General features: G+C 41.3%; 1 protein-coding gene across 16 annotated transcripts in view; it reads left to right on the top strand.

The window, feature by feature from the left end:
* The window catches only part of LOC122540755 (rho GTPase-activating protein 32), a 591,094-nt gene that overhangs the window by 233,645 nt on the left and 330,362 nt on the right, over positions 1–27,087 (top strand). For all 16 annotated transcript variants that reach the window (XM_087976520.1, XM_087976515.1, XM_087976502.1 and 13 more), the window contains one exon: positions 1,677–1,785. In XM_087976520.1, coding sequence (XP_087832646.1) covers positions 1,677–1,785 — 109 coding nt within the window. The remainder of the gene's footprint in view (positions 1–1,676; positions 1,786–27,087) is intronic.

Genomic DNA, 27,087 nt, shown 5'->3' with positions numbered 1-27,087 from the left:
GACACGACCAGCTATCCCTAGTAGCCACACCCGCAGACGGCAAGCAACATGAATTTGACTGGGACAACACTACCATTACAGGGCAAGCGAAACAAAGAACAGCCATGGAATTCCTAGAAGCTTGGCACTCATCCACAAACTCCATCAACAAACACATAGACCTGGACCCAATATACCAACCACTACAGTGGACAGCTGAAACTGACAACCGGAAGCGACAGGGACAGGCCACTATAAATGCCGGAGGAAACACCACAGAAGCGCTTCACAGGAGGCTGCCAAGCACTGAGGATGTCACCTAGACAGGGGATGAAACGTTTGCAACAAAAACTTCCAGCTCGGCGAACAGAACCACAGCAGGAAAATCAAAGTTTTGGACCCTTCATCAGTAATCAGCCCTTCCTGTGCTTTCCTAGCAACACACTCTCAAGTGATGAGAAAGAGCATGTGCAGGTCCCTTTGCAGAGAGCTGCTAGATTGAAGTGGTTCTACTTTGGTATTTTGGAAACATACTTTTCTAATTCATGTTAACATGAAAACAGATTATTGCAAGCTACTTTAACTATTGCCTGAATTATGAGGGCCTTGGTCATAGCCTGGTGGAATAGATTGACATGGCAGATGAAATTTATTGCTTAGAAATGTAAGTTTTTACACTTGATCAAAAGAAGGAAAGATAATACAAAATGTGCAGGTATGTAAGAAGTGTTACCAACTGCAGAAACTTGTTTTTCTAATCATTCATGTCTAGGGAGCAGTTAAGACTCAACTACATTGCTGTGGGTCGGAGTCACATTTAGGCAAGACCAGATAAAGATGGCTTTGGATTTCTAATCTCAAGTGGTGCCTGGAGTCATTAGTGCATCCCTGAGGCTGATTGCTTTGTGGATTTAGTGAAGTGGTCACGCTGCAGGTTAGGAGCATGAAGGAAGATAGGTTGTGGAAAAGCACAGCCAGTCAGGCAGCATCCGAGGAGCAGGCAAATCTATGTTTCGGGCATAAGCCCTTCATCAGGCTTATGCCTGAAATATTGATTCTCCTGCTCCTCGGATGCTGCCTGACCGCCTGTGCTTTGTTAGCACCACACTCTCGACTCTGACCTCCAGCATTTGCTGTCCTTCCAAGTAGTCTCCTGATATGGTCATGCCCTCTCATTGGTTTTCCATTTTGGATACTGATGAAAGTGATAGTTTCTTAGAAGAGTGTGGTCAACCAAGTTTATAGCACCAGTGAGTGGCTCATCCATGCAGGAAGGAAGAGGAGAATAGCCTAGTGATAGGGGTTCTTCAGTTAGAGTTGGGAGTAAAGATCTCAGTCTTTGAGTTTGGAGATGAGTTTGGTTGAAATTATGATGTAGGGCCAGGGAGGTGGCAGCTGCCATGCACTTAATGTGACAGAAAGGGAATTCTAGTGGATCAAGGTAATCTGGGAAGCTGGAATTGATGCGCGCCATTGCTCACCCTTCGTAGCACTCCATAATGATGGATGTTAGAGCCACTAGACTGTAGACATCAAGGAATGTTAACTGATTTTTCTTTGGTATAATGGTCTTCTTGAAGCAGGTGGGAATCTCACATAAGAGTAAGGAGTGGTTAAAGATGTCTGCATTAGTCTGAACTGTTAGGAGATCTTTTTCTTGAGTGTTACATTTTTACTTTATCTGCTCCTGTTTGCAGGTTGACGTCAAACTCTCCAACGCTAGAGGAAGATGATTATGTTCAAAAACTGTTGCTGACTCTTCCTCCTCGTGATCGCCTTGATTGGGAAGAGACTATCAGTGCTATGGTAAAGTCTCCTTGCAGAATATTCACATGGAAAAAATTATGATCTCCATTTCATTTGTTGCTGTGCAGTAATTTAAATAACCACAGGTGATGTGGAAATTCATTAAATCAACAATGCCCTTACAAATTTGTATGACTTGATGAATGTTTTCAGTGCAAGTCTGTGGAAACATGAGATTCTGCCACACCAATCAATATTGGTTGAGCAAAAACAGAGGTAAAGCCAGGTATCAAACTTTGTATGGTTATTAAAAAGCAGATATGCACGCATCTTCAAATCCATTACTCCAGTGCTGAAAATCAGTCCTCATCTGACTTATTGATGCAGAATACTGACATAACGGAGCAGGACTGACTTTCAGTGATGCCACTTTTAAGAGAATGAGATGTGCAACCACAACCTTTCCAAGCTCTAATCAAGTGTTCAACCTGGACTTGGGGATTATTGAAGTACATGTGCCTTTAACAATGTCAGCTCAATTGAGGTGACACTGACTCATGAAATGCAGTTTACCTGAATCATGTTTTGTTTTGAACCAAATTGTTCCACAGTTTTTTTGTGTAGCATGGCAATGATTAGATTAGATTAGATTAGATTACTTACAGTGTGGAAACAGGCCCTTCGGCCCAACAAGTCCACACCGCCCCGCCGAAGCGCAACCCACCCATACCCCTAACCTAACACTACGGGCAATTTAGTATGGCCAATTCACCTGACCTGCACATCTTTGGACTGTGGGAGGAAACCGGAGCACCCGGAGGAAACCCACGCAGACACGGGGAGAACGTGCAAACTCCACACAGTCAGTCGCCTGAGGCGGGAATTGAACCCAGGTCTCTGGCGCTGTGAGGCAGCCGTGCTAACCACTGTGCCACCGTGCCGCCCCTTAATGAGTGCATTCATGATAAATTGGCAAGCTCAGTGAGTTCTTAAAGAGACATGAAATGAACGGGAATGAGAGGCAACAGTACCATGAGCCCCTCGACCACATTACTAACCAACTGTTGGTTATCTTAGACACATCACCTCACTGCTGATCTCAGAATGTTGTTGACAGACCTCTGGGAGGAAGAGATGAAGCATTACCAGCATGCATCACATGAGTAGCACAAGAAGACCATAAGAACATGGAATGAGAAAACCAGAATATATGTGTATTGAAGTTATAGAAAAGAAGTGTTACTGATAATGTAACTTGTTTCCACAGCACATGAGGCTTGCATTCTATTACTCAGATCCTGCTGATCAAGCTAAAATGAAGTTCATATGTACTATTTCTTCCTTGATATTTTATTGATGAAATTCCTTGTCCCTTTAATGAAGTAAACTGCATGGGTTGGCAAAACAATTCAATGCACTGTACTTGTACATAGGATCACCTTTAGCTTTGCAGGATTTTATGTGGAGACAGTGCTGTATTTAATAAGCACCACTTGTGTTGACTTGGTTTTGAGAGAATAGCTCCTGAATCTAGAGCTCTGCTCAGAGACAAAATGATTGATCTAGATCTTCTTAGATGCAATTCTCTCATTGTCAGTCTCTTTTCCCCTTAGACTAAGATAATATCAAAATTGAGCTGTTATTGCTATGAGACCATAAAACCATAAGAAACAGAAACAGGAGTAGACTGTTCTGCTTCTCAAGTCTCCTCTACCATTCAATATGATCTGATCTGATGCTAGTGACATTCACTTTCCTGCTCTTTCCCATTAATGGTTAATTCTGTTACTGATCAAATGTCTCTGCCTCGCAAAGACTGAGGGAAGAATGAACAGATTGGAGCTCTTCAGGAAAGAGAAGGTTGAGGGGTGAACTTGATTATAAAAGCATTTGATAAAATGTGTGTGCAGTTATTTTCATTTATGGGATGCACAATACTGGAGAATGTTATTTTTTTCCACTAATTCATTTATGGGATGAGTATTCCCTGGCTGGACTAAAATTTATTACCCATCCATAGTTTTCCTTGAAAAATTTGTGGTGAGTACTTGTATTGAACTGCTGCAAAATCAAAGCAGTATTAAATCTAATAGGGAATTCAAGGAGACTTTTTTTTAAATAACAGTAATAATAAGTGAACCTCTGTTCTGAATGGATTAGTTGAGGCAGAAAGCATGCAAATTTAACTTAAAGCTAGACCGGACCAATGCTATCTATGCACCTCTGGGTCCATGTAAACTTCATAAGCCTAACAGGTTATTGTCTTGACTGACCCAAGCTGGTGATGGACTGTATAACTTTATTCCATACAAATATACATGCTTTGTAAAGGTGAGATTGATGCTATGAAACTGCACAAGTTCAGTAAAGAGCTATTCCTCCTTAATGGTTAGCTGCTAACATGACTGTTCAAAGCATTTTTATACAAAATACTTTTTGTGATATGTTTCTATGTCCCAGGAATAAGGTAATTTAGATCATTTTGAATCCTGATGCAGTGTCAGAGAAAAAGAACATTTTCTATCAGGTGCAGAACTGTTAGCCCCAGGGAATGAATCATTAACAAGTTACCATGGGGATTTATTTGTGAATCTGAAATCAGCAAAGTGATTTCTATGCATGCCTCCTAGCACAGTCAACAACCTTCTGTAGAATATCCAAGGATTTTGTCTGGTATGCCACTTTAAAAACAGAATTTATTAAATTGAAAATGTGCATTTCACCAAATGACTGAAGTGAACATTACTGCTGTACTAAGGGAGGATATTCCTCGGAATATATCGAGGGAAATTATTTGGGTGGAACTGAGAAATAAGAAAGGGATGATCACCTTAGTGGAATAGAACCCCCAATAGTCATTGGGAAATTGAGAAACAAATTTGTAAGGAGATCACAGTTATCTGTGAGAATAATAGGGTAATTATGTTAGGGGATTTTAATTTTCCAAACATAGACTGGAATTGCCATAGTGTTTAGGGCTTGGGTGGAGAGGAATTTAATTGTGACAAGAAAATTTTCTGATTCAGTATGTGGCTGTACCAATACAGAAGATGCAAATCTTGATTTACTCTTGGGAAATAAGGCAGGGTAGGTGACTGAGGTGTCAGTGGGGGAGTACTTTGGGGCCACTGTTTTAAAACAGTGATGGATCTAAAAGTTAAGCTTTAAGTTGAAAGAATGGCACTTTTGATGATATTAAGCAAGAAGTTCCAAAAGTTGTTTATGGGACAGATGTTCGCAGGTAAGGGATGGCTGGAAAATGGAAAGACTTCAGAAATGAGATAACAATAGTCCAGAGAAAGTAGTTCCTATTGGGATGAAGAGCAAGGCTGATGGGTGTAGGGGATGCTGGATGACTAGAGAAATTGAAGAATAAGAAGGAAGCAGATGTCAGGTATAGACAGCAGAGGTTGAGTGAATCCCTGGAAGAGTACAAAGGCAGTAAGAGTATATTCGAGAAGGATATCAGGAGGGCAAAAAGGGGACATGAGATAGATTTTGTGAATAGGGTTAAGGAGAATCCAAAGGGATTCCTTAAGGACAACAGGGTAACTATGGAGAAAAAGAGCCCCTCAAAGAATAGCAAGGCAGTCTATGTGTGGAAATGCAGGAGATGAGTAAAATACTAAACGAGTATTTTGCATCACTGTTGACTGTGGAGAAGGGCATGGAAGATAGAGAACATGGGGAAATAAATAGTCAAGCGAGGAAGAGATTCCTGGGTCCCTTGCTGAAATGTTTTTCATCATCGATGGCCACAGGTGTGGTGCAAGAAGACTGAAAGTTTGCTAACGTGGTGCTACTATTTAAGGAAGGTGGTGAGGAAAAGCCAGAGAATATAGACCAATGGGCCTAACATTGATGATGGCAAATTGTTGGAGGAAATCCTGAGGGACAGGATTTACAAGTATTTGGAAAGGCAGGGACTGATTAGAGATAATCAGCATTACTTTGTGTGTAGCAAATCATGTCCTACTAACTTGACTGAGTTTTTTGAAAAAGTAACAAAGAGGATTGCAGAGCGGTGACATGATCCATATAGTAAGGCTTTCGATAAGATTTCTTATGGTAGACTGGTTAGCAAGGTTAGATCACATGGAATATAGGGAGAACTAGCTGTTTGGATACAGAACTGACTCAAAGATAGAAGACAGAGGGTGGGGATATAGGAGGGTTGCTTTTCAGGCTGGAGGCCTGTAACCAGTGGTGTACTTCAAGGATCGGTGCTGGGTCCACTGCTTTTTGTCATTTATATAAATGATTTGGATATGAGGATAGGAGGTATGGTTAGTAAATTTGCAAATGACACTAAAATTGGAGGTGTAGTTAACAGTGAAGAAGGATACCTCAGAGTACAATGGAATCTTGACCTGATGAGCCAGTGGCAAATGGAGTTTAATTTAGATAAATATGAGGTAATGCATTTTGGAAAGACAGGTCAGTGCAGAACTTATACACTTAATAGTAAGGTTCTGGGGAGTGTTGCTGGACAAAGAGAACTTGAAGTGCAGGTTCAGAGCTCCTTGAAAGTGAAGCTGCAGGTGGATAGGATAGAGAAGAAGGCATTTGGTATGGTTGCCATTCTTAGTCAGTGCATTGAGTATAGGAGTTGGGAGGTCATGTTGCTGCTGTAGAGACCATTGCTTTGGCAACTTTTGGAGTATTGCATACAATTCTGTTCTCCCTCCTATAGGAAGAATGTTGTGAAACTTGAGAGGGTTCAGAAAAGATTTATGAGGATGTTGCCAGGGTTGGAGGTTTGAGCTATGGGGAGAGGACGAAAAGACTGAGGCTGTTTTCCCTGGAGTGTTGGAAGCTGAGGGGTGACCGTATAAAATCAAGAGGGGCATTGACAGAATAAATAGGCAAGATCTTCTCCCCATGATGGTGGGCGTGGGTTTAAGGTGAGAGGGGGCAGGTATATAAAGGACCTAAGGGACAACTTTTTCACACAGAGGCTGGTGCGTGTATAGAATGAGCTGCCAAAGGAAGTGGTGGAGGCCAGTACAGTTGCAACATTTATAAGGCATTTGGATGGGTATATGAATAGGATGGTTAAAAGGATATGGGCCAAATGCTGGCAAATGGGTCTAGATTTATTTAGGATATCTGGTTTACATGGTCAAGTTGGACTGAAGGGCCTGTTTCTGTGCTGTATGTCTTGATGACTCTATGATCAATGTGACATCACAGAGTCCCAGAAGTTGCTGGAAAATTAATAACGAATTAACATTGTCCATCGTTACTGTACTTCCTTCACAAATATCTAAATGTCCATCATTGTTAGTTCATTTAAACATCAGCATGAAAAGAAGACCATTCTGGTTCACTACAAATTACTGGATGATTTGCACTACTCTTAATACCTCAAAAAAACCAGAAAAAAATGACAACCTCCACAAAAGGCACAAATCATTTGGCTGATGTAAAATTTCTGGATTTGCATGAGAAAGATCAATTAATTTGACCACTGTCATTTAGGTTTAATAATTGTTATATCAAAAATGAAGTTAAAGATATGAGTTCTAAACTTGGTATGATACACAATGTCAGAAATCTAGAAAGGTGAAATTAAATGTTGCACATCACTCCAATTAGTAAATCATTTCTCGATTTTCAAAAAAAAAATTGTTAAAAGTATTTTTCTATCTCTAAGTCATCCATCATTTACTTCTCTTTCACTTGTGTTTCTTTGCTTGTCCTGTTACAAGGCGATAAAATATCAATGCAATGTTTGGGAAGTTCCGCTGGTACTTTTTCTCACTGGAGCATAAAGGGTTGAGAGGTGATCCTGTAGTAGTTGATAAAATAATGAGGTGTAGATAGAGTTAATGGTGTTGTCTCCCCTCTCAGGTCGAGGATTTCAAGATTACAGGGCATGTTCTTAAGGTGAGGGGAGTTTTTTTTTAACCATAGGGTGGTGGATCAGACTTCCAGAGGAAGTGGCAGGTGTGAGTACAATTACAACATTTAAAAGACTTTTGGATAAGGACATGCATAAGAACATTTTGGAGGTATATGAACCAGGAGCAGACAGGTAGGATTGTTTAGTTTCAGATTTTGGTTGACATGGTCTGGTTGGACAGAAGTGTCTGTTTCCTTGCTGAATGACTTTATGTCCTGTTCATCTCTCTTCACATTTTGCATTTGTAGAAATTTGCAAAGAAACTGCAGTGCAGTCGGAAAGCTGAGGAAGGATATCCACCTTGGGTTGATTATATGATTGCCACTTTAGTAATCTCTTTGTTATGGTGCTAGTAATGTGCCACTAACATTAACTTGGATTCTGGCTAGTTGCCATGCAGATCATGATTGACCGAGTTGTTGTTTTTAAAATGTGTAGAATAGCTTGTGGTATATATCCAAACTCCAAGATAAATTTTTTTCAGTAAAAAAAAATGTAGTTAAAGCTTGTAATGTTTGTTAATGTACACAAACATGATTTAATTTGCGTGTCTTTGTCTCAGTTTCTAGTTGCAATGAATGTAACTTGTCAATGAGTGTTACCTGAGGCTGCAGTTGTTTTCTATTAGTTGGAGAATGCTATGCTGGCATGGAGTTCTTCTGGCATTTTAAGCAGCACTGCCCTTTTAACATTAAAATACAGATCAAAAAATCCTTCATTATTGTCAGTGGAATATAAATTAAGTAAATTTAGTGCACCTGTAGTTGGATGGCAGAACATGTGCAGATACAATCGCCAATACTTCAAATACTGAACTAATTTGAGCCTGCATCTAATAAGTTTGGATGACATTCAAGCTTGGGCCGAAAAGTGGCATCTAATATTTGTTCGAAATAAGCATCAGGCAATGACAATCTAAAAGACAGAATTTAATTACCTTCCTTTGAACGTTAACCATGTTACCATCATTGTACCCCCGTCATCAACCAGTGGCCAGTAATTGAAGTGAATAAGCCACGTAGATATTCTTATTACAAGAGTAAAAGTTGAGTGAAGGTGACTAACCTCCTGCTTAGTTAAGAGTCCTCATCATTGATGAGACAAAAGTCAGGATTGTGATGGAATGCTGTCCAATTCCTGGATAAATACAATTCTGATAAGCCTCAATAAACTTAACATCATCAAGGGCAAAGTATCCTGCTTCATAGGCAACTACTTTAAACACTGTTTCCAAAACTGATATACTCTGGCAGCACTTTCAACAATTTGACTTGGTCATATGTCACATTCCTTTGGGTCATAATCCTGCAACTGCCGACTTGTGGAAGCAGTTTCATTATATGCAATAATTCAAGAAAGTAATCAAGGGCAACTGTTAATGTACAATAAACATTGACATTACCAGCAGCAACCACATCTCATGAATGAATAAATAAAAAAAGTAGCATCAATTTGTGGGCTGACAGATGAACAGATTGAAATCCCAAGAATCAAGAGTTTAAACCAAACTCAGAACCAATCAATATGTCTGGATGACAATGCTACAGTAATTTGTTACATCTTGTCCTTGGTTTCTATGAAAGCATACTCATCACACTTTGCTCAGAGAACCAGTCAGTGATAATTTTTGCTGAGCATACAGCTGCAGTGAAGAACACAGTTAATATAGCCAGCCAAAATTTTTGTTTGATTTTCATTTTTTAAATTCAGTTTTATTTATGCCTGTTGGAAATCTTCCAAGGTTGGGGCTTTAATATCTTTTTTGAGTGCTGCTTTTCTATACAGAACGCTTGCATTGTATGACATCTCTATTTTAGTACATGTTGAGTATTTAGTATTCCTTTAACTAAACTGTGCCGGGATTCCTTTGGTAGTTTTCCACAGAAATTTTCCAAACCAAGTTCATTGGACTTTTCCTTCTTGCTTTATGAAAAATGTTTAAGAAGTGAACCTGTGTGAGATGCCTTGAATTAAAAATTTAATAAGCTCTTTGAAATTTGTTTTGTCATTTAAGCTTTTTCCTGAGGTCTCAATCTACATTTTGCATCTGCGCAGTGATGTAGTGTGAAGTATATTTCTCACTTCCTCCTTCCTGTTTTGTTTTCTATGAGAATTCTCAATTTCATTGGCTAAGCAGCCTGCCTGGTGGCTGGTGGCTGTACAAGTATAGGTGGCACTGTGTGGAGGCTGAAATCAGGTAATCCACGCTTGAAATCCTGTTTAACCTTTGGAGGAAGCCTTCCCTTCACTAGTGACCTCAAATTCTCAATAATGACCGATAATGGTGCATGCATTTGATTCTGAATGTCTGTCAGCTCATTTCCTCATAGTAAGGGACAGCACGGTGGCTCAGTTGTTAGCATTGTGGTCTTACAGCGACAGGGACCTGGGTTCAATTCCAGTCTTGGGCGACTGTCTGTGTGGAGTTTGCACATTCTCCCTGTGTGTGCGTGGATTTCGTCCGGGTGCTCTGGTTTCCTCCCACAATCCGAAGGTGTGCAGGTTAGGTGAATTGGCTATGCTAAATTGCCTCTAGTGTTAGGTGCATTAGTCAGGGATAAATGTAAGGGAATGGGTCTGGTGGGTTGCTCTTCGGAGGGTTGGTGTGGACTTGTTGGGCCAAAGGGCTTGTTTCCCTACTGTAGGGAATCTAATCTAATCTAATTAGAAAGCATAGCCTGACATTTATGAATTTGTTGAAATGAGAATTCTGAGGAAACTATCATTCCATTTAAAATTGGGGTACAATTATGCTTCCTTTCATTGGTGGTCAATTGTAATAATTGACTTTTGATAATCAAATTTAAAAGTGTACTTAAACCTAGTTTCTTGAAAAAAAATCCAGCTGTTCAGGACCCCATGGAAACAGTGAACTACATTTTAGGCCAAATATAGGAAGCCAGTTTGGTCAGGCATCTGCATATATTATTGAATTTTTTTTCTTAAAAGAATGAGTTAGTTATGTTGCTGGAATGTCTTGGTCATCAGCAGCAACAAAAACTTGCATTTATAAAGCATTTTCAGTTCGAACAAAACATAAGAAATAGGAGCAGGAGTAGCCTGCCCTTGCCAATCAATAAGATCTGCCCCAGGCATCAACTCCTCTTTCATGTCAGCTCTTAACTGCCTGCAACTTCCCAGTATTTCAGATTTATCTCAAATACTTAGTTATCTATTCTCCATAACACTCTGGGGTAAAGAATTCCAGACATTCACTAACCTCTGGATGAAGAGATTATTTTGCATAATCGGTTTTAAACCCGTTATTTTGTAACTAGTCCCTGAATTCGTGGTTCCCCCACTGGTGGAAACATTATCTCAACATGTACCTCAACATGTATTTTGCATAATCGGTTTTAAACCCGTTATTTTGTAACTAGTCCCTGAATTCATGCTTCCCCACTGGTGGAAACATTATCTCAACATGTCAAAACCCCTCGAAGCTATATATATTTCATTTGTAACAAAACATTCTGTGGTGCTGTAAAAGAGCACTGTAAAAGAGCACTGTCAAAGAGCACTATAACACAGCATTGGCAAGCAAACTTGACCCTTGGACCATCACAGGTGGGTGGTTTATTATTTTAACAAAACACCACAGGTAAAATCCCCAATTTGGTTAGAACAGATATTCTTGCAATTTCATGACAAGGATGTCTCAGAGCGGCTGCAGAACATTCTCAAAGGGGAGGGTGAGCAGCCAGAAGTCATTGTGTATGTTGGCAGAAATGACATTGGGATGAGGTCCTGCAGAGTGATTATAGAGAGCTGGGAAGAAAGTTTAAAACCCAGCACTTTGGTGATAATCTTTGCTTTACTTCCAGTGCCACATGCTAGTGAGGGTAAGAACAGGAGGATATAGCAGATGAATGCATGGCTAAAGAATTAGTACAAGGTGCAGGGATTCATACTTATAGATCATTGGAATATTTTCTGGGGCAATGGTGACCTGTTCAAAAGGGGCAGGTTGCACCTGACCTGGAGAGGGACCAATATCTTGTCAACCAGGTTTGCTAGTGCTGCAAGGGAGGGTGTAAACTCGATTGGGGGGGGGGAAGCGCCTCAACAGCAGAGAGGCAAGTATGAGGCTGGAAGGTGATACAGTAATCAGAAATAGTAAGTTTGACGAGTCAGGACAGGTTGGAACACGGCAGAGAACAAGGAATGCCTGTTGGATTAAATTGCATTTATTTCAATGCAAGAGGGCTAACAGGTAAGGCTGATGAATTCAATGTGAATAGGTACGTAGGACTGGGACATTATAGCCGTTTCAGAAACTTGGGTAAGGGAGGGCCAGGACTGGTGGCTTAATGCATCGGGGTACTGGTGCTTTAGGTGGGACAGCGGTGGTAGAAGGAGGGGAGGGGTGTTGCATTTTTGATTAAGGTGAGTATCACCGCAGAAACCAGAGATGGAATAACTGAAGGATCTTCCAATGTGGCTTTGTGGGTGGCACGGTGGCACAGTGGTTAGCACTGTTGCCTCACAGCGTCAGAGACCCGGGTTCAATTCCCACCTCAGGCGGCTGACTGTGTGGAGTTTGCACATTCTCCCCATGTCTGCGTGGGTTTCCTCCGGGTGCTCCGGTTTCCCTCCCACAGTCCAAAAATGTGAAGGTTAGGTGAATTGGCCATGCTAAATTGCCGAGAGAAAGTGAGGACTGCAGATGCTGGAGATCAGAGCTGAAAATGTGTTGCTGGAAAAGCGCAGCAGGTCAGGCAGCATCCAAGGAACAGGAGAATTGACGTTTCGGGCATGAGCCCTTCTTCAGGAATGAGGAAAGTGTGTCCAGCAGGCTAAGATAAAAGGTAGGGAGGAGGGACTTGGGGGAGGGGCGTTGGAATTGTGATAGGTGGAGGGAGGTCAAGGTGAGGGTGATAGGCTGGAGTGGGGTGGGGGCGGAGAGGTCAGGAAGATGATTGCAGCTTAGGAAGGTGGTGCTGAGTTCGAGGGATTTGACTGAGACAAGGTGGGGAGAGGGGAAATGAGGAAACTGGAGAAATCTGAGTTCATCCCTTGTGGTTGGTTGTATTAGAATGTACGCAGGTGGATAAATCTCCTGGTCCTGACCAGATATATCCAAGAACACTGTAAGAGCCTAGAAGGGAAATTGTGGACGCCTTGACAGATATTTTTCCATCATTGTTAGCCACGGGTGAGTTCTCGGAAGACTGGAACGTAGCAAATATTGTGCCATTATTCAAGAAGGGCTGCAAAGAAAAGCCTGGGAACTGTCAAGCCGTAAGCTTAACATCTGTGTTGGAAACATTACTTGACAAGATTCTGAGGGAAAAGAAATACATGCATTTGGAACAACAGGGTATGATTAGGAGTATTCAGCATGGTTTTGAGAATCAAAGATGATGCCTCACAGATATGTTAGAGTTCTTTGATGAAGTGACCAGCAAAGTTGATGAGGGCAGGGCGGTAGACGTAGTCTGTGTGGATTTCAGTAAGGTCTTTGATAAGGTTCCACATGGTAGGCTGCTCTGGAACGTTAGTTCACATGGAATCCAGGGTGAGCTGACAAATTGGATGTCAAGTTGGCTTAATGGTAGGAAGCTGAGGGTAACATTGGAAGGATGCTTGTCCAGCTGGAGGCCTGTGATTCGTGGAGTGCCTCAGGGGTTGGTGCTGGGCCCAATACTATTTGGAATCTATATCAATCATTTGGATGAGAATTTACAAGGCATGGTTAGTAACTTTGCAGATGACACTAAAATAGGCGGTACTGTGGAAGCGAGGCACATTATAAGAAATAGCAGCAAGACATTGATCAGCTGGGCAAGTGGGCCTAGGAATGACAAGTGGAGTTTAATATAGATGAGTATGAGGTCTTGCATTTAGAAAAGTCAATTCAAGGTCAGAGTTTTATGGTTAATGGGCCTTAAGGAGTGTAGTGGAGTAGAGGGTGCTTGGAGTACAGGTGCAGAGTTCTCAAAGTTGAGTTACAGGTAGACAGAGTGAAGAAGGTTTTTGGCACACTGGCCTTCATCTGTCAGGGTACTGAGTATCGAAGTTCAAAATTTTTGTTGCTGTTAAACAGGACGTTGGTGAGGTTGCACTTGGAGTATTGTTCAGTTCTGGTCACCTTGTTATAGGAAGGATGTTATTAAACTGGAAAGAGTGTAAGATAGATTTACCAGAATGTTGCCTGGACTCAATGGTCTGAGTTGTAGAGAGAGGTTGGACAAGCTAGGACTTTTTTTTTCTTTACAGCGTAGGAGACGGAGGGAAGACCTTAGAGATGTTTAAGATCATGGGAGGCATGAATAGGGTGAATGCACTCAGTCTTTTTCCCAGGGTTGGTGAATCGAGGACTAGAGGGCATCGGTTTAAGGTTAGAGGGGAAAGAATAAAAGGAAACCTGAGGGGCAATGTTTTTTGCACAGATGGAATGTGTATGGAATGAGCTGCCAGCAGAAGTGGTTGAGGCGGGTACAATAACAACATTTAAAAGGCATTTGCACAAATATATGGATAGGAAAGGTTTGGATGGATATGAGCCAAGTGCAGGGAAATGGGGTTTGCATGGATGGAAAGTTTTGGTCGACATGTACCAGTTTGGGCCAAAAGGGCCTGTTTCCGTGCTGTCAGACTCTATGACTCTGAAGTGGTTGCATGAGAGATATCAGTATGTTTGTTTTAGGTTATTCCTTTGGTGAATGGTTGAGGATGTCAGTTGGCCTTTTACAGATGAGTTGAGCTCAGCTGCTGTAATATATGTTTCTATTTAAAACAATTGGAGATTAGCATGAAGCATAATGGAAGAGTAGTTGTTTTAAGGCATTAATGACTGCCTTTATAACACACCCTGAACAAGAGAGAGAATTGGGCTGAATGTGCTTTTTTACTTTTGTGCATACCAACCTACGTATGTCACTGAGCAAGACTGAAGCAACATCATGGGACATATTTAATGTTGCACTTACAATAAGATTGTATACTAGCATTAAGATTAAATTGCTGACTGGCAGTTCTGTTCTGATGATGGGACAGTGCATACAAGCACACCTAAATTCCAGATTATTTACTAATTGAATTAATTCCACCATCTGCAATGGCAAGATTTGGAACTTGTGCCCCTGTAGCATGAAGGACTGTGGCCCGAAACATCGATTTTCTTGCTCCTTGGATGCTGCCTGACCAGTTGTGCTTTTCCAGCAATACACTCTCAACTCTGATCTCCAGAATCTGCAGACCTCACTGTCTCCTTGTAGCATGAGTCTGGGCTTCTGGATAATTAGGCCAGTGACAGTACTACTACACCATTTACTCCCTGTGATCTCAAGTTGTCTTCTGTTAAGCTGAAAACAATGCTCTGAACCTTTCAGGCCAGTTCCTTACAGAACATCATGCTCTTTCCCTTTCAATTAATATTTTTTCTGCTTTTTTTATGAAATTTTATTTTGAATGTTACAATTGACTCTGCTCCCACCATGGTTTCATACAGTGCATTTCAGATCAGAAGAACTTAATTCCTTTGCCAAACAAAATCAGAAGTCACTGGTGCAACTCAGCAGGCCTGGGAAGAAAGCAGAGGTAGCATTTCAAGTAACTCTACTGTTAGAAATGACCTGGAGGTTCCAGTTACCAGCCACTTGAATGCCCAACTCTGTTCTCATCCCTAGCTTTCTGTCGCAGCCCTACTGTGGCGTTGCAGCAAGTCCCAGCACAAGCTTAAAGAAGAACATTGCTCTTTCTGCTTGGGAACCCCGCAGCCTCTAGGATTTAACACTGAGCTCAATAAGTTTAGAGCCTGATTTCATTTTTTCATGTTTTTCTCCCACCTCACATCCAATCCATGACATGGGTTTTCTTCAGTGCAGCTTGCCCATTTACCCCAACTCTTAGCTCTTATTACCATTTATTCACTTTTCCTTCTGTCCTGGCTTGCTGTCTATCATCTCCTTGTTTGCTTCTGCGTTTCATATCTCTGTCTCTAAACTTCATCTCCACCTGTCCATGTGCACCCCGCCCCATCCGGTTTGTGAAGGAGAAATAGCTGACAATTTTATTTAAAATATTTTCAGGCATCAACAAGCAAGATGGATGAGGGGGAAACCAATAGCTGAAATATATGGGGATTTCCAAAACGTATTCAGTATGGTATTGTATATGAGACTACTTCATAGGATAGGAACCCATGAACCCACACTGGGGGTTTATATTAGCAAGCTTATTGATCAAGGGTTGGGTAATGAATTGAGGACAGAGAATAAAGATAAAGACCACTTTTTTCTTGCTGCTAACAGTTTTGGTGAAGTCACCTGATTTGAAATGTTAACTTTCTTCACACAAATGCTGGACCTGCTGAGTTTTGCCAGCAATTTCTGTTTTTGCTTCACATCTCCAGCATCTGCGGTTCTTGCTTTATCATATTTATTCCTTTATCAATCACCTCAACCCTGTGTGCTTAAGTTATGATCACATACTAGTGAAAGCAATTTAACCTTATTTGTTTCAGAACCATTCGTGATTTTGAAGACTTATAAAGTGTATTCTTTTAATCATATCTGCTTTAAGATGAACACCCTAGCCTTTCCAGCCTCTCCATGCAAGTGATATCTTATCAGCAGCAAGTGTAGGCCATTTAGCTTATTGAGTCTGCTGCATCATTTTCTGAGATTATTGCTGAATTAATTATTCTCAATTCTACTTTCCAGTCTTTTCCCTATAATTTTTGATTCCCTTTCTGATTAAAAATCTGTCTTAGCTTTGAATATATTTAACAACCTCGACAGTCCTCTATGGTGAAGAATTTCACAGGTTCGATACTCTCTGAGAAAAGGAATTAATCTGTCTTAAATGTGTGACCCCTTGCAGTTGTTATGGGTATTTTTGCCGAGCTGGTAATTTTGTTTGCAAACGTTTTGTTTCCTTTCTAGGTGACATCCTCAGTGTGGTGACATCTCCTGTGAAGTGCTACTGTACTGTATCAGTTGGAATTTATTTGGTTTCGTTCCCGCTGCTTCCGGTTCGTTGCAGTGGTTGGTATATTGAGTCTAGGTCAATGTGTTTGTTGATGGAGTCCGTGGTTGAGTGCCAAAGCACAGGATGTCACCTGGAAAGGGGACGAAACATTTGCAAACCAAATTCCCAGCTCGGCGAGCATACGCACAACAATTGCACTCAGCACCTGAGTTACAAATCTTTACACAACCTTGTGCGACCTCTTATTTTGATATTATGCCCTCTGGTCCTAGACTCTACACTAGGTCTAAGAACTTTTATGCAAGACCTCTAAAAATCTGTCTATTTCAATAAGGTTACCTCTCATTCTTGTAAATCCCACTGAGTATAGCCCCAAACTACTGAATGTCTCCTCACAAGATGGTCCCTCCAATCCCAGTATCAGTCTAAAGAACTTTCCATGGACTACCTCCAATGCCAGTATATCTTCCCCTGCACAAGGGGCTACAAACTGTATTCTAGCTCTGTCTGACTCGTGCCTTGTATAGTTCTAGCAAGACCTCCCTATTGTTCTACTCTACTTCCTTTCATATAAAGGGAAACATTGCATTTGCCATTTCCATTACTTACTGAATTTGGGTGCCAGCTTTTTATGATTTGTGCACATGACTCTAAAATCTCTCTGTGCTAGACCTTGTGTTGTCTTTCTGTATTTCAATAAATTTCATCTCCTCTATCCTTCCTGCCAAATTGCATAACTTCTCGTTTTCCTTCATTATATTTCATCTGTCAAGACTATGTCCCATTCACTTTTCCCACCTATATCTGACATTTTGTGTCATCTGTCACTACTCGCCTTCCTACCTTTTTTGTATCATCTGTAAACTTGGCTACGGTACATTCATTTTCCACACCTAAACCATTAATATATATTGTAAATAATTGTGGCCCCAGCACTGATCCTTGTGGCACTCCACTAGTTACAGATTGCTATCCTTACAATGATTCCTGAAGAAGGGCTTATGCCCGAAACGTCGATTCTCCTGCTCCTCGGATGCTGCCTAGCCTGCTGCGCTTTTCCAGCACCACATTTTTCAACTCTGTCCCTACAATGTGTCTGTTACCCCAACATATTCCTCTGTTAGTTAGCCAATCCTCCTACTCCAACATAATGGGCTCTAATATAGCCTAAGGTATGTTATCAAGTGCTGTCTGAAAATCCAAATATATTACATCCAGTGTTCTGCTTGTTACCTCAACAAATTCTAATAATTTGTCAGACATGATTTCACCTTTTTGAAGCCATGTTGACTCTGCTTGATCAACACTTTCCCAATAACTGATATAGAGTTAACTGGACTGCAGTTACCTGTTTTTTTGTGTCCTTCCCTTCAGAAATAGAGGTGTTACCATGACAGTTTTGCAATCCTGTTGGACTTTTCTAGAATTGAAGGATCCATTATCTCTGAAGCTAATTCTCTTAATATTTTAGGATGTATCCTATTAGGTCCAGGGGATTTAATGGCCTTTTACTCCCATTAGTTTACCTAGCTCATTTTTTTTCGTGATAGTTAATGTATATATTTCCTCTCCTCCTTTTGCCCTTAATTATTTTGTAATTTGGAATGCTATTAATATCTTCTACTGTAAAGATTGATGCTGATTACGCATTGTTATTTCCTTGCCCCCATTCTCCTACCAGCCTAACTTTGGCCTCTCTCTTCCTTTTCATATAGTTAAAGAAGCAGTTGTTGTCCATCTACTTTGCAGGTTTAGCTCAAAGTTTACTTTCATCTTTTTTTTAGTTTGTTTTCAAAAGTTCACAATCATTTGTCTTACTACTAACCTTTGCCACATTGTTTTTCCTTCCACTTTGATGATATTGTTAACTTCCCTGGTTTTTAAAATTCATTTTGTGGGATTTTGTGGCTGGGCCAGCATTTATTGCCTGTCCCTCGTTGCCCTCGACAAGGTGGTAGTGTGCTGCCGCCTTGAACTGCTGCAGTCCACCTGTTGAAGGTTGACCCACAATGTCATTCGGGAATTCGATTACTTTGACCCAGCAACAGTGAAGAAATGGCGATATATTTCCAAGTCAGGATGATGAGTGACTTGGAGGGGAACATGAAGGTGGTGGTGTTCCCATATATCTGCTGCCCTTGTCCTTCTAGATGGAAATGGTTGTGGTTTGGAAGGTGCTGTCTGAGGATCTTTGGTGAATTTCTGCAATACATCTAATAGGTAGTACACACTGCTGCTACTGAGCGTTGGTGGTGGAGGGAGTGGATTTTTCTGGATGTGATACTAGTCAAGCGGGCTGCTTCATCCTTGGTTAAAAACAATGACTGCAGATGCTGGAAACCAGATTCTGGATCAGTGGTGCTGGAAGAGCACAGCAATTCAGGCAGCATCCGAGGACAGGCAAAATCGACGTTTCGGGCAAAAGCCCTTCATTTTATTCCTGATGAAGGGCTTTTGCCCGAAACGTCGATTTTGCCTGTCCTCGGATGCTGCCTGAATTGCTGTGCTCTTCCAGCACCACTGATCCAGAATCTGCTTCATCCTTGGTGTCAAGCTTGAGTGTTGTTGGGGCTGCATTCATCCAGGCAAGTGGGGAGTAGTCCATCGCAGTCCTGACTTGTGCTTTGGAGATAATGGACAGGCTTTGACGAGTCAGGAGGTGAGTTACTTGCTGCAGTATTCCTAGCCTCTGACTTGCTGTTGTAGCCACTGTGTTTACGTAGTGAGTCCAATTGAGTTTCTGATCAATAATAATTCACAGGATGTTGTTAGTGGGAGACACCGTGATGGTAACACCATTGAATGTCAAGGGGCGGTGGTTAGATTGTCTCTTATTGGTGATGATCATAGCCCTGCACCTTCCCCTGCAACCGCAAGAAATGCAAAACTTGCGCCCACACCTCCCCCCCCCCCCCCTTCCTTACTTCCTTCCAAGGCCCCAAGGGATACTTCCATATCCGTCACAAATTCACCTGCACTCCACACACATCATTTATTGCATCCACTGCACCCGATGTGGCCTCCTCTATATTGGGGAGACAGGCCGCCTACTTGCGGAATGTTTCAGAGAACACCTCTGGGACACCCGGACCAACCAACCCAACCACCCCGTGGCTCAACATTTCAACTCCCCCTCCCACTCCACCAAGAGCATGCAGGTCCTTGGACTCCTCCATCGCTGGACCATAGCAACACGACGGTTGGAGGAAGTGCGCCTCATCTTCCTGAAGAAGGGCCTGTGCCCGAAACGTCGAATCTCCTGTTCCCTGGATGCTGCCTGACCTGCTGTGCTGTTCCAGCAATAAAGTTTCAACGCCTCATCTTCCGCCTAGGAACCCTCCAACCACAAGGGATGAACTCGGATTTCTCCAGTTTCCTCATTCCCCCCCCCCCCCCCCCCCCCCCCACCTTGTCTCAGTCAAATCCCTCGAACTCAGCACCGCCTTCCCAACCTGCAATCTTCTTCCTGACCTCTCCGCCCCCACCCCACTCTGATCTATCACCCTCACCTTGACCTCCTTCCACCTATCGCATTTCCAACGCCCCTCCCCCAAGTCCCTCCTCCCTACCTTTTATCTTAGCCTGCTGGACACACTTTCCTCATTCCTGAAGTAGGGCTTATGCCCGAAACGTCGATTCTCCTGTTCCTTGGATGCTGCCTGACCTGCTGCGCTTTTCCAGCGACACATTTTCAGCGATGATCATAGCCTTGCATTTGTGGGGTGCAAATGTCACTTGCCACTTGTCAAACCTGGGTATTGTCCATATCTTGTTGCATTTGAACATGGGCTTATCCTCCTCCTAGAATCCTCCTTTTTCACTGGGATCTATCTTTGGTGTGAACCATGAACTGTTTTCTTAAATGTCTGTCATTTTTCCTTTACTGATATCGCTACTCCCAATCCACCTCAGCTAGCGCTGCCTTCTTACCTTTATAATTACCCTTTCTTAAGCTTAGCATGTTTATTTCTGGTGATTGCTTAATTTTACCTTATTATAGTCACTGTCAGCTATTGTGGTGTATATTGGCATATGATATATGTAAAAAAAGAAGGGATGAGGTCTTACAAGCAGAATTTAAGGAGTTAGAAACCAAGTTAAAAAGTAGGACCTGAAAGGTAGCAATCTGAGGATTGCTACCAGTGCTACATGCTAATCAGCGTAGAAATGAAAGAATAAGCAGGGTGAATGTTTGGCTTGACAGTGCAGGAAGGAGGAGACAGTGGGACCAGTTCTGGCGGAGGTGGAACTATAACAAATTGGATGGTCTACACCTGTGCCAGACTGGAACCAATGTCCAAAGGTGAGATTTTGCTAACACTGTTGGGAAGTTTTAAACTAATGTGGTAGGGGGCTGGGAACCAAATGGGAAATTAGTAAACAGTAAGGAGGTAGTCACTAAAACCTGGAAGGAATTAGATAATGAAGTCAACGTGACTAAGGGGAAGAGTAGGCAGGGAGCAGATGATGAGTGCAAAGGGACTGGTGGTCTGAGGTGCATTTGTTTTAATGCAACAAATGTAGTAGGTAAGGCAGGTGAACTTACAGCTTGGATTAGTATGATATTGCTATTACTGAGACTTGGTTGAGGGAAGGGCAAGATTGGCAACTAAATACCCCAGGAAATGGATGCTTCAGGCAGAATAGAGAGGGAGGTAAAAGGGGGGAGGAGTACCATTAATGGTCAGAGCTATGCTGAAGGAGGACACGATGGAGGACTCAAGCAGTGAGGAAGTATGGGCAGAGCTCAGAAATAGGAAGGGTGTGGTAACAATGTTGGGGCTGTACTGCAGGCCTCAACTGTGAGTGTGAGATAGAGGTATGAACATGTAAACAGATTATAGAAAGATGTAGCAGCAACAGGGTGGTGGCGTTAGGAGATTTTAATTTTCCCAATATTGACTTGGATTCACTTAGTGTTAGAGGTCTAGATGGAGCAGAATTTGTGAGGAGTATCCAGGATGGTTGTCTAGAGCAGTATGTAAACAGTCCAACATGGGAAGGGGCCAAACTGGTGATAAGAGAATGAGAAAATAGGTGGTTGAAATTTCAGTAGGGGATTACTTTGGAAATAGTGGTCACAGTTCCATAAGTTTTAGAATACTCATGGACCAAGACAAGAATGGTCCTAAAGGGAGAGTGTTATACTGGGGGAAGGCCAAATAGAGCAACATTCGGCAAGAGCTGGGAAATATGGATTAGGAGCAGCTGTTTGAAGGTAAATCCAAATTTGATAGATGGGAGGCTTTTAAAGAGAAGTTGATTGGAGTGCAGGACAGACATGTCCATGTGAAAATGAGGGATAGAATTGGCAAGATTAGGGAACCATGGATGATAGGTGAAACTGTGAGACTAGCTACGACAAAAAAGAAAACTTGCATAAGGTCTAAGCGATTGAAAACAGATGAAGTTTGGGAAGAATATTGCGAAATGAGGAACTAAGAGGGCTAAAAGGGTTCATGAAATATCTTTAGCAAACAGGGTTAAGGAAAATCTCAAAGCATTGTATTCATATCAAGTAGAACCCCCATTTCCGCAGATTCAGTTTCCGCAGCTTCAGTTATCTGTGGTTTATGCGCGGCTGAAAATATTTCATGGAATATTCCAGAAATAATTCTAGTGGGCTGCTTGGAAGGTAAGTTTCCCATTTAAATGATAGGGTTCACTACTATTCACGGTTTCTCGCATCCGCAGTAGGTCTTGCAATGTATCACCCGTGGATACAGTGGTGGTGGTGGGGGTGGTGTCACTAGTGTAAGGAGCAAGAGGGTAACTAGAGAAAGTGTTGGCCCATTCGGGGACAAAGGGGGAAAGTTACGTGTGGAGTCGGAGAAAATGGATGAGGCTTTAAAGACTTTGCATCAGTATTAATCGAAGAGAGAGAGATGTGATGGATGTTGAGGTTTGGGATAAATGATTATTCTAGGACAAGTCGGCATAAGGAGGGAGGAAGTGTTGGATATTCGAAAAGGCATTAAGATGAGCAAGTCCCCAGGTCTGGATGGGATCTATCCCACAATTCGGAAGGAAACAAGAGAGGAATAACTGGGGCCATAACAGATATCTTTGCAGTATTCTTGAACACAGGTGAGGTCCCGGAGGACTGGAGAATTGCTAATGTTGTCCCCTTGTTTAAGATGGGTAGCAGGCATAATCCAGGTAATTATAGATTGGTGAGCCTGACATCAGTGGTAGGGAAGCTGCTGGAGAAGATACTCAGGGATAAGAGATATTCCCATTTGGAAGAAAATGTGCTTATCAGTGATAGGCAACGTGGTTTTATGCAGGTAAGGTCATGTCTTACCAACTTAATAGAATTCTTTGAGGAATTGACAAAGTTGATTGATGAGAGAAGGGCTATAGATGTCATATGCATGGACTTAAGCAAGGCATTTGATAAGGTTCCCCATGGTAGACTGATGGAGAAAGTGAAGTCACATGGGGTCCAGGGTGTACTAGCTAGATGGATAGCGAACTGGCTGGTCAGCAGGCGACAGTAGTAGTGGAAGGGAATTTCCCAAAATGGAGAACTGTGACCAGTGGTGTTCCAGGGGGATCTGTGTTTGGACCTCTGTTTGTGATATACATAAATGATCTGGAAGAAGGTATAGGTGATCTGATTAGCAAGCTTGCAGATGACGCTAAGATTGATGGAATAGCAGATAGTGAAGGGGACTGTCAGAGAATGCAGCAGAATATATATAGATCGGAGATTTGGGCAAAGAAATGGCAGATGGAGACAAATGTGAGCTGATGCATTTTGGAAGATCGAATTCAAGAGCGAACTATACGGTAAATGGAAAAGCCCTGGGGAAAATTGATGTACAGAGAGATCTAGGTGTTCAGGTCTGTTTTATCCTGAAGGTGACAACACAGGTCAAAGAATGCATACAGCATGCTTTCCTTCATCGGACAGGGTATTGTGTACAAGAGTTGGCAGGTCCTGTTACAGTTGTATAGGACTTTGGTTTGGCCACATTTGGAATACTGTGTACAGTTCTGGTTGCCACATTACCAAAAGGATGCGGATGCCATTGTTGCAGAGGAAGTTCACCAGGATGTTACCTGGTATGGAGGGTGCCAGCTATGAAGAGAGGTTGAGTAGATTAGGATTGTTTTCATTATTATTTTCAACCTCAGCTCTGTAACAATACCTTGCGTTGTTTCATCTTTCATGTTTCTGTCCATTTCTGTATGCTACCTAGAAGTCTGTTGCTGTCATTCTCTTTGCTTATTTTATTCCTAAGATTTGTGTTATCTGCAACCTTTGAATTTCTGTTCAAATGTACTTGCGTTCAGCTCGTTAATAGAACTGTGGTTCTAATAATGATCCCTGGGGAACACCACTTCTTACCTTTCAACTGTCTGGAAAACAAAAGCTCTCAAATACTTTCTCATCCATGTTCAATTGCACAACCGTGCTGCTGTGTCTGTCCCATTTCATGATTTGATCTTGCCAACAAGTTTATTTTTTACTTCGTGAAGTGCTTTTTGAAAATCCATGCACACGACCCTCATAAAAGAACTTGATGTTCAATTAAGGTAATTTGCTTTCACAAATTCATGTTTTTTTTATTAGCTCATCAGTTCCCATTGTGCACTTAATTTTATGTGAATTGTTGTCTCTAAACTTTTTCTCACCTTGAGAATTATTTTGCCTGTTCTGTAGTTGCTGTTTTATCCTTCTACTTTTCTTTAAATAGGAGTGGAACATTTGCAACCTTAAGTTGTCTGGCACTCCCTCATATCCAAGGAGGATTTTAAGATTGTAACTTACACTGCAATTTCTGTGTCTCAGTTTGTTTGACTAGATTAGGTCTTCTGTCTCTAACATCAGAACTAATTGCCTATCGCTTATCAATAACTAGTATAGGAAATGGAATAAGAATGGCTTTCTGCTGCATTAAAGGTTATCCCTGTGAGGTTGTACCTGAGGCAACACTTCTTTGTCTCTGACCTGAGCTCTTTCTAAACTGGCATGATGTTTCTCGAAGAGTAAACATAAAATTAATACCAGTTGTGTCATAACCTTTTAAGGTGACTGTTGTAAGTTAGACTGATACTGAGACATGAATTATATTGTACTGCAATCATTATATAACTTTATCCCATTTGGATTGTAGAAGTCTAGTTTGAGAGCACATTGTGTGTGGAGGCCTCGACAATGCATGGGACTTGAAATTAGGCCTGAATGTATTGATGCCAAACCATTTAAATCAATGATTTGATCTTGCCAACAAGTTTATTTTTAAGTTTATTTTAATCTGTCATATTGGTGCTTTAATTTTCAAGCAGCTGGTTTGTGAACTGCATGTACTGCATCATATTTTTGACACCTAGAGAATGTTGAACCATTTCCAAAGTTAAAAATTGCACAACACCAGGTTATAGTCCAACAGATTTAATTGGAAGCACACTAGCTTTCGGAGTGACGCTCCTTCACTATCACCTGATGAAGGAGTGTCGCTCCGAAAGCTAGTGTGCTTCCAATTAAACCTGTTGGACTATAACCTGGTGTTGTGTGACTTTTAACTTTGTACACCCCAGTCCAACACCGGCATCTCCAAATCAGAACCATTTCCAGAAATTGCAGCTTTTTCCAGCACCTCTCAATTTCTCTACAGCAAATGTTTGTCAATGTGCTTGTGGCATTACTTTTTTGCTTTGAAGCTAAATAATCTCATAACTGCAGAAATAACATTTGTGATGGAAGCAGCACACTGAGCAGTAGAATGCATCTTCCTAGATTAAGTTATTCTGTCCTGAATCAAGCAGGAAACATCAGAGTTCATTGTAATATTCCTTTGAATGGCAACTAACTGGAGTGACAAAGAAGCTTTCTTTAAATATTCATTCAAGCAGATGAGTTGTCTACAACAATGCTTGAGCATACATTTACTATTGATAGTTTCCTGAGATTCTTACACGGTTGATGCAATTGCAACACACCAATTTCTGTGAACAACCAAAATTTTATTAAGTATAGAACAAACTTTCTGGAGGAATTTCCAACACACACCACGCAGGGCTTGCGGAGTCATGTCAAAGCACTCTCTGAACAAAGGAAACGGTCCTTCTTTGATCCAAAATCTTTACATCACAGTCAGTAATGCCAACAAGACAACCCCTAACCATCCCCCCACAGTCACATGCCACTCAAGATACAATGCAGTGACCTGACCATCTCCAGAAACAATATATTGCAAATTGTATTTTTAGTTACAGGAAGTAGTCAAATTCCAACTGTAATATTCTTACTGATGTCTGAATAGGGGATGAAAATGTAAATAGTAGGAGATGACAATAAATGGCTTTTGAATAATGAGGAAATGGCCATGCAAATGGATTTGAATGCCAAGAGATGGGGATGTAACTTTCTGATAATCTGTCTGTAAGTCAGAGGCATCCCACCCTAGCTTTGGGCCATCCAATTTCCTGTAGGTCAGCAGAGCAAGTTAACTCTTTAATATCACAGATAGTGATTTTTGTTTAAATGAAGGAAGTTCTTACTCTGTATGGGAAAAGAATAGGTAGGACACACTACTGGAGTTTATTAATTGTTGTGAGATGTTTTAGATTAGGTTTGCTTAAATATTGGCACTAACCATCAGAATAGTTTGGTCTCTACCTTGTTACTGCTGAAAATATGATGTGAGCCAATTTGGAGTTCCATCTCTGAGCATTTGTGCTCTTTCCTTTTCTGTTAAAAATATTTAGTTTGGTGGTTTGAAGTTCAGTTTGAATGATTTCTCAGTAATTTGTGGAATGACAAAATCTGCTGCCTCGAGAACAGAATCAAGTCAGAGAGGGTCTGGAATGTGCAGCTGGTGTAACCTTATCAACGCAATTAATTCAAGGACTGTTGGGAAGAGCAGGCATGTTTTCCATTGCTGATTTCTCTTTTCTTAAACAAAAATTGCGTGTTAATTTAAAAAGTTCACATGTTTTAGGCTAGTCGTGGCAAAATCAATTTATTGGGTCTCATCGTTTTCACTGAGAATTATATACTCTTCAGTAATCTTTACTTCATAACTATTGACATGAACATAATTCACATTCTCTGAGCTGAGACCTTTGTCTTTTACCATCTGCCACACTCAGTTGGTATAATCCAGGTCTATTGATGAATGAGCATGGTCAATCGCTGACTTGAAGATATTTCTTGCCAAAGAAAAATATGATCCGCCAAAATTATTGCTTAAGCAAGATCATGTGGTACTGCATAAGCCAATAAAAATCAGTTCTCTGGGATTTGCGTAAGTCCCTAATGGATTTTCTAAAAGCTGAACTTTTAAGATTGTTTCTTAGAATGAATAGTTTGTGAGATGAACTGATTGAGTTTGTGATCTACAATCTTTTAGGATGAGACATTAATTTGTCAAGCAATTGAACTGCAAACGTTTGTGGAGTTTTGGGTGTCCTTGCCAGGTTATGATATTTATCCACTGGAACCTCCTTGAACTCTTGATGCAGCCAAATAAGTTAGATATCTTTGTAAACATCTACAGCAGTTATTATTCTGC

Source organism: Chiloscyllium plagiosum, unplaced genomic scaffold (assembly GCF_037043375.1).
Source record: "Chiloscyllium plagiosum isolate Xiang-an unplaced genomic scaffold, Cpla_swu_hap1 HiC_scaffold_29, whole genome shotgun sequence".
Classification (NCBI taxonomy): Eukaryota; Metazoa; Chordata; class Chondrichthyes; order Orectolobiformes; family Hemiscylliidae; genus Chiloscyllium; species Chiloscyllium plagiosum.
This window is presented reverse-complemented; position numbering and strand designations above follow the sequence as displayed.